At 48.0% G+C, this 12,571-nt stretch overlaps 1 protein-coding gene across 3 annotated transcripts in view; it reads left to right on the top strand.

Moving 5' to 3' along the window:
• Positions 1-12,571, top strand: part of ALPK2 (alpha kinase 2) — a 120,128-nt gene that overhangs the window by 86,094 nt on the left and 21,463 nt on the right. For all 3 annotated transcript variants that reach the window (XM_041739702.1, XM_041739703.1, XM_041739701.1), the window contains 4 exons: positions 2,467-2,594; positions 2,699-2,734; positions 5,546-5,820; positions 7,439-7,527. In XM_041739702.1, coding sequence (XP_041595636.1) covers positions 2,467-2,594; positions 2,699-2,734; positions 5,546-5,820; positions 7,439-7,527 — 528 coding nt within the window. The remainder of the gene's footprint in view (positions 1-2,466; positions 2,595-2,698; positions 2,735-5,545; positions 5,821-7,438; positions 7,528-12,571) is intronic.

Here is a 12,571-nt window from a genome sequence, read left to right as displayed (position 1 = left end):
AGGTCCCCCCCCACCCCTTCAGCTCTAAGTCATGGGAGGTGATCCTACTCCCTTCATCTCATTACAAGTAGCCTGAAAAAGCAAGAAAAATCGAAGAGCTTTATGTATAATTAAATGAAACACGTCTGCTTGGAGCATATGTCTGGAAATTATGTCCCAAATGCAACTCCGGCAGATTTGAGCTATAGTTTCTTTTCCCTGACATCACTCCAGGAAAGCTAACTGGATTGTGACGAATGAGAATAAGGCCTTGCTGCCCCAAATGTTGCTATTATCCTGCTTATGTATGGCTTCAGAACAATTGAAATGCAGAAGAAATGGCTTGATTTTTAAATCAAGGCCGCTCCCTAGAGCTTTATAGAAAAGAAGCACTAATTATTCACTTAAAGAACTTTCGAGGATAATTAACCAGTGGGGTTTGTCGCAGTCTTGCTCTGAGCTCAGAATTGGCACCTGAATCTTCTGGGTCCCTTTTCCATTTGAGATGTTTTTAGAAAACCTACCCTCCCTCTGAGCAGCATATGACAGTAGTAGGCTTGCCACGTGCTAGTGACCCGTGGCCAGGCCTTTACGTTCATTGCGATGTTGGCTTCGTTTCTTCTTGGCAACACTGGCTCAGGTGCACTCATTTGTGTTTTCTCCTGACACTGGAGAATATTTGGGAGTCCTATATCCTATATAGGATTTATATTGCAATAAATAATACTTTTGCAAACAGATACAAAACTGGGTAATATTCAACAGGTAATAAACCTTGAGGGTTGTCTTTTTTCCCAGACAGAACCTATAAGTTGCAAGTTAAAAATGTCTCTGGTGGTGGAGGGCATCTGTTTAAATAGCAAAGTCCCCCACAGGATCATTCTCCCATAATTAAATTCTCCTCGGGTGAGCCCATTAAGCTGTGACATATGAAAGGCAGGAAAAGGCCTCCAAGGTTCTCTATCAAGTATCAGAGAATCAGGGAGTTTCTGGGTCAGAAGAAAGATGTTCACGGGGCAATTCTAGTTCAGCCTGCAGCCTTTCCGGTGGGTCTTGGGGACAGAAATGCTGTGCTGACCAGTAGGCCACAGAGAAAGACACTGCCCCAGCCCTTCTGTGACTCAGTGTTTCCCAGCCCAACAGGAAATCTTCCCCTCGTAACTGGACCCGTCCTCTTCCAACCATACATTCAGCTTGTGTTCAGAGGCCACATTGGACAATGTATTATGATTTCATGGATTTGTTTTAAGCCATTGGTGCAGGAAACATGGGTAAATCAGAGACTTGATGCCCCTTGAAAAAGCAACCGATAGTGAATACTCTGTTGAATGAGACATTGAGACAGAGTCAAGACAAGTGGAAGGTGGGGTTGAACTGTGAAATGATCCAAAACTGAAACAGACCCTGCACACACACACACACACACACACACACACACACACACCTGGTGAATGTTTAACCACATTCATTACACAGAACAAAGCTGCAGCCGTATTTAGTGTAATTTTTGGGCTACAAAGTCAGTTTTTAGTTTGTGACTTTGGAATAAAGATTGGAGCATTAGCCATAATTCCCATTATCCCAGGTGGGGAGGGCGGTGGTCACAAACCACCTGGGGAGGCCGCATAATGAGATCAAGATGAGGACTCCAGACTCAGGCTTTCTTGGTTCAAGTCTCAGCACAACCCTTATCAGCTATGTGACCTTAGGTCATATACTTGGTCTCTGTATGCCTCAGTTCCCTCATCTGGGAAGTGGGAATAGTAATACTACTTCTCTCATTAGATTGATCTGTGCATGACATAAAGTAGACGTGTAAGTCATTAGCACAGTGCCTGGCGCGTACCAAGCGCTCAGTACCCGTTAGCTATCGTCATCATCATTGTCATCATCACTACCACCGCTGGTTTTTTTGTTCATAGCGCAGTGTCTGGAACTTAATAATGTTGAGTGGGTGGGAGGGCGGATGGATAGACGGTATTGATTCACTAGGGGAGTACCCTATTTAAAAAATGCCCTCAGCCACGTGTCTTTATTTACAGCAGAGACCCCCTTTTTTTGTCCCTTATATCCCTTATGGCCCTGTGTTTAGATTTGGGTTTGGAATTTTTAGGTTTCTTTTAAGCACAGGGCACGGGGATTAGTAACATAACTGAGGTGAATTCTGAGCCAGAAACATTAATGACAGCTCCCAGAATTCACATTTCTGGTTCTTTGCTCTCCTAGCAGCAGCCAAACCTCCCAAATGTTTCTGTATTAATATTGTATGTTGGAGTGAGTGAGGATGTTAAACCAAAATTGGACTGATCATCATCCCCTACAGATAAATGAATTATTTAAACAGCCTATCGAGATCTTGTTCTTTAGCCAGCCCCCTGGCCCAAACCATTAGGACAGGGAAGCATGTGTTTCTTTCTCCCTAAATATATTAAAAAAATCCAACCTCAGAACGATGAAGCATTCAAATATTCATGTCTCCTATTGCAGTGCAGGCGACAACTCCACCGTGTCCTTGGCCATCGTTCAAGCTGGTCAGAAGGACCAGGGCATCTATTACTGCTGCCTCAAGAACAGTTATGGAAAGGTGACCACTGAGTTTAACCTGACAGCGGAAGGTAAGCCTCAGATGCTCCGTTTCAGGCGAAAACCATGAGCTGTACCCCCACTCCAGTTCAGAATGCCTATGCCTACTAAAGGCACCCTCTTCTTTGTCTTCTAGTTCTGAAGCAGCTCAAGAGTCACCAGGATATTAAAGGTAAGCTAACCCGATTTAGATGTCCAAGGACGTGGGCACTCCACCAAAGCATGTAATAGCTCCTAGGATCAATGGTAGAAGCAGTCTTCCCATCGCCTCTTCTAACCAAGTTGGAGATAGCGAAGGAATGACCGAGAAAATGAATGACCACTCATGAGCTAATTCAAGCTACTTACAAGGCCTGTAGTCAGTGCACGAGGCTACAAATATCCAGAAGTATAGTGTTTATGATCCGACTGTAGCGTGCAGTAGTGAGGGCATGCTGGTGGGGCTTTGGGGTAAGATGTCTTCCTTTAGGCCTCAAATTTGCATCCAGCCTCCCTGCAGGGGGTTGTCAGGCTTTTGTGTCTTACCTTTTAGTTTGACCAACAGAGCAGATTCCAAAGACAGCCAGGTGTGGAGGAGAGTATCTCCATTCGTTTGCATCTTTTTTCTTAAAGAATTTATTTATTTATTCATGAGGACACACAGAGAGAGGCAGAAACACAGGCAGAGGGAGAAGCAGGCTCCCTGTAGGGAGCCCGATGCGGACTCCATCCCAGGACCCTGGGATCACGCCCTGAGCCAAACGCAGATATAGATGCTCAACCACTGAGCCACCCAGGCGTCCCCATTCATTTGCATCTTAATGAAAATGAAAGATGGGGTTTGGTGCTTCCCTTTGGCGGTTTGGCGCTGGTGTGGCAACAGCGAGACAACTGCTCCTGAACCGTCACTGGGCCACCCACTGAGTACAGCTTGGTGGAGTCCAAGCTTGGTTGGCATGGATTTCCTCTTAGGGAGAACTACCTGTCTCCCTACCCACATGCCCAGCCCCACCCAGTGGTGTGCTGGGAAATGCTTAACGACCTGCCCATTGTTAAGTGAGGGTGGGGAGGCCCTGATTTCTAATTTCTGTGATGTAAATACTCTCACCACAGCCCATTTTAAACTGCCAGTGTGAGGTCGAGAAAACATGGAGCCAGGATGAGATGCACCCCCAGCAGCTCTCAGGAGCTGGAGTGAGCCGGCTGCAGCCCCCTCTGCACGCCTGCCTCACCCTCACCCACGCGACCCCAGCTTTTAGTACCTCATAGGAGCTTTGGTCCTTTAGAGGAGATGTGAGGAAAACTGACAACTTGGTTGGTTTAGTGTCATAAAGAAATTTACCCCATGTGAGGGATTTTTAGATGAACAAACACCTGAAATCCTTGTGAAGAAAAGGCAGTAAATGCAATTATGATGGGGAAGCATCATAGATCATACACCAAGGAGCTGGGATCTTGACTTAGATATGGTCTAACAAATACGCATCAGGGCGTTTATCCAACACCACACATACAGGATCTTTGTAAACCTATTCAAATGTATTTACTATGCAGTGTACTTGTATAATTTTAGATTCTTTTTCCATGTCGGCCCCCATCTCCCCAGAAGTCTAAATATGCAAAAAAGGATGTCTTTCCTCCATAGAGAAAAGAAAACAAAATGATTTTCAGAAGGCTTTCTCTGTTTCATCAGCTTCTTAGCATTGCTTGGCACTCACATTCCAGATACTTGCTATGACCCCGCTTATATTCAGGTTCACATAAACTCATTTTTCTAGGTTTTTACCAGTTAGGAATGAGACCCCAGTGGGGATCAGCTGCTGGCCACCTGGGGGGAAATGGTGCTGCAGGTGTAGTGCTGTGACTCCAACCAGAGGGCTTGGGTCTAGACCCAATGACCTCACCTATTCCCAGTGTCAGACCCCCTATGACGGGGGGGCTCCAGTCTCATGTCTCATGGGACTGGGGAGCCCATACTTCCCTCCCTGTCCCCTTGATCTTTCATGTGAAGAAACCTCAAACAACTTCTTTACCACCTTTCTTATTTGGAGGAGTCCCTCTCACTAAACATTTCATTAGCTGAGTTCTCCAGAGGAGGAACAAATAATATTTTACAAGTTGGTCTCTAATTAAAAAACTAATAAAATCAAGCTTGTGGGAAAGCCCAAAATGAATGATGGTCCAAGTAAAACACAAGCTAGCCCAATTTAATGATAGCACACAGGGCTTTCAAAGAAAAGTCCTAAGATTTATTTTTCTCTCCCTTTCATTGTTCTATCTTTGCTAAGGAGACAATTTTGTTGGAAATTATAGATAGGACTGTTAATCATACCCAATATAGTAATATACAAAAAATTTCCCTTCTTATTTCTAGGCATGTAGTCTGGAACAACTTTTGTGTTAAATTTGATGCATTTGTAAGCACTCAGTTCACAATTTTCTGTTAAGAATAATTGAGTTTTAGAAATTTGGGGGATTATGAAGAAAAACAGAATGGGGTAAATATAGCTCATATTTGTTGGGCTCTGGTGTGTCCATATAGAACACTTCTTATTTTCTTTAAGTGGTATTAGGGCCAAATTTTTAACATGAAATTACTCATGTAACTAGAATTGAGAAGATTTGGGTTATATAAAAAGAATCCCTTCTTTGTTTTGTGATCCAATTTTAAAATTTAACTTAAAAAATACTTTTCTCCATAAATTAATTGTTTTCCTGGTTCTACTACTAAGGCTGAAACCTATGATTCAATGATTTCCTTAAAATTTGCCTGGGAGGCGCCTGGGTGGCACAGTTGGTTGGGCGACCAGCTGTTGGTTTCAGCTTGAATCATGATCTCAGGGTCTTCAGATTGAGCCCCATGTCAGAACCTATGCTCAGCACAGAGCCCACTTGGGTTTCTCTCTCTCCCTCTCCTTCTGCCTTCTGCGTGGGGATGCCCGTTAGCCAAGGAGCAGCTGGGTGGGGGGATATTCCGCGGGGCTAAAGGTGAGCTGTGTTTTAGGATGTGAAGAGATTGAATTCAGCCAACTCATCTTCAGGGAAGACTTCCTCAGCGACAGCTACTTTGGGGACCACCTGCGCGGTCAGATCGCCACAGAGGAGCTGCATTTTGGAGAAGGGGTCCACCGCAAAGCCTTCCGCAGCAAAGTCATGCGGGGCCTCATGCCCGTCTTCCAGCCCGGCCACGCCTGTGTCCTCAAGGTGCACAACGCCGTTGCCTACGGGACCAGGAACAACGCTGAGCTCATCCAGAGGAACTACAGACTCGCCGCCCAGGTGGGGCCCCCTGCCCTAAAGAGTCACTGGGGGCGTGAGAGGGATGTAGGAGAGCCTGGGATGAAAGTCAGACTCAGAATTGTTGGGAGTGTCTCTCCCTTTGGGGTCCGGTTGTAAGGGAGCCCCTGATCAAGCCCCGAAAGCCGGGAACCCTGGCTAAGTTCTTGGGGGCAATTTCTTGCCCTCATGCCAGCCAGATGGGAGGGATTCAGCCTATGTCTGGAGGGCCCTCGCCTCTTCTGACCTTGGCTGGGGTTACTTCCACTCTGAGGGAGCCCCATGAGGTCCTTGAAGGTTTGGGACCATTTGGACACAGGATGTTATGGAAAGTGGGGTTCCAAGTTACATGGGATGCCAGGATTCCCACGCATTCCCAAGGCAGCAGCTTCTAGATTGGTTTGGTTTGGTTTATGAAGGGGGGTAGGATATATTCAGAAGGTTCAACATTGTCCTTTTTCCTGCCTTTCTGAGTTTGGGTCAATGTCAGCCTATAAGCTATGATGGGAGATTGAGCCAAGACTCCAGCTAAGTTCCCGCCTCCCTGTGCTATTGAGTCACAAGATCTTGAGGCAAGAAGGGAGCATGGGCTTCCCTCCCTGCCCCTCCTCCCACTTTGGCCCACGTATTTCACTCTTACCACCAGCACTGGCCAAGCTTTCAGGAGCGCTGGGTCTAGCTTTTTCACAAACAAGGTGCCCTCCTAAAACTGTTACCTGTAAAATGAATAAGTTAGATTTTTAAAAAGATTTTATTTATTTGTTCATGAGAGACACAGAGAGAGAGAGAAGCAGAGACACAGGCAGAGGGAGAAGCAGGCTCCCCATAGGAAGTCCGATGAGGGACTCAATCCCGAGACTCCAGGATCATGCCCTGGGTAGAAGAAAAGCACTAAATCGCAGAGCCACCCAGGGATCCCCAATAAGTTAGAATTTGATGACTGTCCTGGGTGCTGTCAAGCACTAGCCATCTGCAATTGTCTCAGATGTACTGATGGCATGTGACGCTTGGTGCCCATGAAGGCAGCCCCTCTTCTGAGTATAGCATTTTGCCAATTGTATTCCTTTCACCTCCAAATCAACCCTTCTTTTTTCTATTCTTTCACTGCATATTCTTACCATTTCTAGTGCCATCTGGTCCAGCCAGAAAACCTCCCAACATCCAGACTCCCTCTTGGAAAGGCCCTGCAGAGGGGGAAGCAGAGTCCATTTTGCTTTCCATAAGTCTTGTCGAGATGTTCACTACCCAAGGCTCTCATTACACCCTTGAAGAAGGACTTTAGATGGGAGAGCTCACAGCCCCGCAGGTCCCGAGCTTTACCTGGCATCCTGCCATGGGGCCAGTCCTTTTGCCCAGGGTAAGTTTCAGCCATGCAGTTCTAGAACTTTTATAGTTCAGCACATCGGGCCCCAGAAACCTCTTGAGCTTTACCTGGATAGTTTCTTCAGGTCTCAGAGCTCCTCTGCAGGTAGATACCTCTAGGATGCAATAATTGTTGCTTCTGTACCTCCAACCAGGGGAATCCATTGGCTTGACCCACATCAGGAAATCTGAGTAGCCTTCCCGGCAACTCTGAATTTCTTCTAATCACTTGTTTTTCCCATGTGTGTGGGTGATATAGGAATGCTATGTCCAAAATACTGCCAGACACTATGCCAAGATCTATGCTGCGGAAGCACAGCCTCTGGAAGGCTTTGGAGAAGTGCCAGAGTAAGTGTGTTTATCCTCTCTTGTATCATCACCCATGGTTTGTTGTGGACCTAGAGCACCTGGAGAGATGAGAGGATAAGAAAGACCAATAGGACAAGCATTTCACCTGAGCTTTCTGGCTGGGAGTTATGAGAACACACACACACGGCTCCTATCCTATTCCTCACTAGGTTGCCAGAAGCTTACAGAGAGATACCTGATAAATATACTTTTTAAAAAAGATTTTATTTATTTATTTATTTATTTATTTATTTATTTATTTATTATCTTACTTGAGAGACAGAGAGTGAGGGAGAGAGCATGAGCAGAGTGGGAGGGGCAGAGGGAGAAGGAGAAGCAGACTCCCCACTGAGTAGGGAGCCTAATATGGGACTTGATACCAGGACCCTGGGATCATAACCTGAGTCAAAAGCAGACACTTAACCAACTGAGTCACCCAGGAGTCCTTAATAAATATTCTTTAAATCAATGTATGGATGGACGGATGGAAAGACGGATGGAAGGATGGGGAGATGGACGGATGGATGAATTCAATAAATATATCGTATTAAATAGAAAAGAATTGGATAGAAAACGAATTGGATAAATATATCGTGTTAAATAGAAGAGAAGGAGTGTCTACTTCGTGGATATTACATTATCCCAACAATAAGCAAGTACAAGAGAATACAAGAATATCACAAAACAATCACCCTATGATGAAAATAAAATACGATGCTGTGTCTAAGAAGAGTGACTTGGTAGCAGCAGTATAGGGACATGGTACCCACTTCCTGGAACCCCACAGAGACAAATAACATGGATTATTTTTATCTACTCATTGACTAAATATGTACTAACCCAAGCAGTTGTTTGGGTGTCTGCAGCTTGTGGTTGCTGGTCTGCTTATCTGGTTGAGATCGTATGTGTGTGTTCAAGTGGAAAAAGAAAGAGGTATGCCAGGGCACACTGGAAGTTTCAAGCAAAACAGTCATTTGTGTACCAGTAGAAACTGGGAGAGGAAAGAAGGAAGGCGTTATTGCTTCCATGGACCCTGTCAGCTCACAAAGGGGGAAAAGTTCTCTCCCTGGGGTGGTGTGTTGGGCAGATCATATAGGAAGTCTAATGCTTTCTGCTCTATGCCAAGAATTGCCTAGCAGACTTACTTAGTACACAGACATTTCTTGGCAAGTTCTAGAACAATTTACATAATGCAAAGAAAATACAATTGCCTTTCCGGTAAACCCACTAAGACGGCAATGTGGGGTGAGTTACAGTTTGTTATAGGAACTTGCACGTTCTCTTTCTTCTCCAGCCTCCTTTCTCAGTCTCTGCCCCCTTCAGTTCTTCTCAAGGAAGAAGAGGGTCAACCGGGTGAGCCGTCCACATGGGCAGAATGACAGCACCCTCAGGTGGGGCACACCCAAGTTTTGCACAACAATTTGGGGGCTTTCTAAAGAGAACAACACAAAATTATGACTATAAAGATTGGTGCAGGGACTTGGAAAGGGCCTGTGCATGTGAGGCACACAGGGGCTAATTAGCATCATCGGCACCGCCGCAAATATACCAGTGGCCTCAAGATAGATTAGGACATTTTGATGTGTAAACACCTTTCCCTTCCTTACGGTGGAAGAATTTGTGAGCGCATGAATAACATATGGAAGGATAGGGGTCCTCACAAAGGCACCTGCTCCTGAGTCCGTGTTCATTGAACCAAAATCAGAGGACTCTACACCAGGAAACACACATGCACACGCACACGCACACACACGCACACTGCCTTCTCAAGGCTTCTACACTTGAAACCATGTTAGAAAAGAGGAACGCAAGCAAGATTTTAGAGGAGATGGCACAGTGAGCGTGAGCGTGTATGTGTTGGGGTGGGGAGGATTCAGATGCTTCTCAGCCTCTAGATGCTTCCGTGTGCAAGGACCACCAAGACACTTCCACCTGGGGGTGGAGGGAAGGAAGAGGCCCATGGGAGAGGAGGTCCGGAGGCTGGATGCACTGAGACCAGGCCGAAAGGTGTTGCTACAGCCCAGGGACGGGGCAGTGGTAGTGGAACTTGGTCACTGGCCATGGGGAGTTGGGACATTCAGTAGGTCGGTGTAGTTAACAAAACTGATATAGGGCATAAGAAGGGAGAGGAGGAAGGATATAAATCCAAGGCTTTTAGCTCAGGAAACTAGTGAGATGACGCTGCCACTGGAGCAGGGAGGGGGCCCGGGCAGGTGTGCAGCAAGGTGCGGAGTTAGCTCCGCGTATGCCCAGTCCGAGGTGGGCGGGCGCCGTGGCCCATCGGACTCCCGCAGACATTTGTTCACCTGAGGCTGGAGCTGAAAGGGAAGGGAAGCAGTGAGCTGGTTTGCTGGACACGAGTGTGAAGGTGGCCATCGCAGCGGCGGAAAGGGTGGAGTCCTCTAGTAGAATGTAGAACAAGAAGAGAGGCCCAGGGGTGGAGCCCCGAGAAATGCAAGCACACGGGGTCAGGGTATGTGGCAAGTACGTGTCCTGGGCCACGGGCCTCAGAGGCCAGCGCAGTGGAACGGCAGGCAGGAGAGGGCAGGGTCCCAGGGTCAAGGGGAGAGGGTCATTCTAGAGGGGGGAAAAAGGGTCAATGCTCAGGAGGTGCAGAAAGACCCCAGGCAATCATTAAAAGCCATCAGATCAAGTGACCTTAGAGAGTGGGATTTTTTTAAAGGATTTATTTATTTATTTTTAGAGAGACAGAGACAGAGAACATGAGCGGGAGGGGCAGAGGGAGAGGGACAGAGAGTCTCAAGCAGACTCCATACTGAGCCCAGAGCCCAAAGTGGGTCTCAATCCCATGACCCTGAGATCATGACCTGAGCCCAAACCAAGAGTCAGACGCTTAACTGACCTCACCACCCAAGCGTCCCAGCAAGCGGGATTTTTGCAAACTAAAGGGTAAAGGATCAAAGAGGAAATTGGAATCGGGACCAAATCAAGGCATGGTTGCTCCTGCTGTGAGCAGTCGGTGAGGCGGATTCCTGCACAGCCCCTCACAGGCTCCGATGCAGTTTATTCCTTGCTCAGTGATGAATGGGAATGGCCAGTTGCGAGTTTGCATCCTTGCTCAATGCCAGGGTGAGTGCATTTAGGAGTGGGAGGGGTGGGCAGAGCGTCCCTGGGCTGGACCTCCGGGGGCAGAGTCAGGGGAGCTTCTGCCCAGGCAGGGTGAGGTCAAGAGAGGGCCTGATGTGGGACTCAGATGGGCTTGTGAGTGTGTGCGAGTGAGCGGGGTCCGCTAGGTGATGGGGTAGCCAAGTGGAGGGGATCCAGGTGTTCGCATGTCCCTCCCCCTTGCCTCCCGCTCCTCCAGCTTATTTCTACTCAGTCTTTGCAACTCGAGTCACGCCACTCGGCATCTGGAGAGCCGCTCCCTTCCTCATTAGCTAGGAGCTGGGAGCAGGGTGCTCCTCCCTTCCCAGTGGTCGCCCTTGCAAAGCAGGGACTGTCTTTTTCATGCTTGCTTTCCTGGCGAGTTTTTGAGATTCTGACATAAGGTGCTCAGTAGACATTTATTGAATGAAAAGAATGAGAGGGTGAGTTGCCAGTCACTGAGATGGGGCAGAGGTAGGAGTTTGGGGCACATGAGTGGTTCCATTTTGGCTGTGTTAAATTTGAGACGCTGGGCCACCCGGGTGGCTCTGTTGTCTGAGCATCTGCATTTGACTTGGGTCCTGATCCCAGGGTCCTGGGATTGGGTCCCACCTGGGGCTCCCTGCTCCTGCTTCTCCCTCTTTCTCTACCTCTCTCTCTCTTTTTCTCTGTCTCTCATAGATCAATCAATATTTAAAAAAAATAAATTTGAGATGCCTGTTAGACATCAATCAAAGAGAGTAGGAGGCTGGAAATGTGAGTCAGGACCTCAGGGGAGAGGTCTGGGCTGGAGACATAACTATGGAACTCACCGACATGCAGACTGTATTTGATGCAAGGAGGTCACTAGCCAGTGTGGGCAGAGAGAGAAGAGCCATCCCAGGGCATGCCAGAGTCTAACGGTTGGGGGGAAATGAGGATCCAGCAAAGGAGACAGGAAAAGAAGTAGCTGGTGGAGCAGGAAGGAAACCAAGAGGAAGTTTCTGGAAGCAGTAAGAAGGTGCTTCAAGAGATCAGCGGTGTCCAGGGCCACTGAGAACAAGTAAGATCAGGGCTGAGAAGAGACCGGTAGACCCAGCCCCACGTGCTGCTGGAGACCTTGGCTGAAGCTGCATTAGAGGGAAAGCCTCCTTGGGTGGGTTCCAGAGAGAATGGGAGGGGACGGTTGTAGACAGTGAGACTACAACGATCTGAGCTTTGAGGTAAAACTGAGTCCGCAGTGGACTGGGCTGTGGGGTCAACCTGCTGTGTAGAGCTGTTTGGGCATGTTGCTGTGCCCTGGCAGTGCTTCTGTGGAGGCAAAAGGTGGGAGCACCTACTTGGGGCAATAGCCATGAGCATTACAGGGGTTGGCCAGACCCAGGACACCAGTGGGACAAGGGGTGCAGGTGGGAGCAAGGAGGCTTCATCCATCGTGGGGTAGGGAGGCAGGGAGAGGGAGGCTATGGGGCACCGACCCCAGGAGGTTGAACTCTGTGCCAGTGGCAGCTCTTAGAGGCTCTCCTCTGTTTCAGGCTTCACAATAAAACAGGAAGCAGAGTCATCCACTGAGAGTGGGGTTGGGGAGGAGGTGCAGGCAGTGTGAGGAGGGAGGAGCAGGGGTGAAATAATCATCCGGGGGCGGGGGACGAATGGATTGTGCTGAAAACTGCATGTGGGATGCGATCCCTTGTCCACTGGAGACACCGTCACTGTTGTGCAGTGTGTTGCCTGGTCTTCCTGCCTCTGCCCCTGCACAGCCCTTTCCTCACAGAGCGACAGACTCCTCCATAACACAGGTGTGTGATGTGGCACTCCTCTGTCCAAAACCCTCCAGTGGCTTTCTATCCAAATTGGTACAAAGGGCAGAGTTTCCAAATGGCCTTCCAGACCCCACAAGGTCTGGCTTCCCGTTGCCTCCCTGTCCTCACACACCCGCTCTCACCTCCCCTTAGCTAAC

Source organism: Vulpes lagopus, chromosome 24, assembly GCF_018345385.1.
Source record: "Vulpes lagopus strain Blue_001 chromosome 24, ASM1834538v1, whole genome shotgun sequence".
Classification (NCBI taxonomy): Eukaryota; Metazoa; Chordata; class Mammalia; order Carnivora; family Canidae; genus Vulpes; species Vulpes lagopus.
The sequence above is the reverse complement of the archived record's forward strand: the minus strand, read 5'-3'. Positions and strand labels throughout refer to the sequence as shown.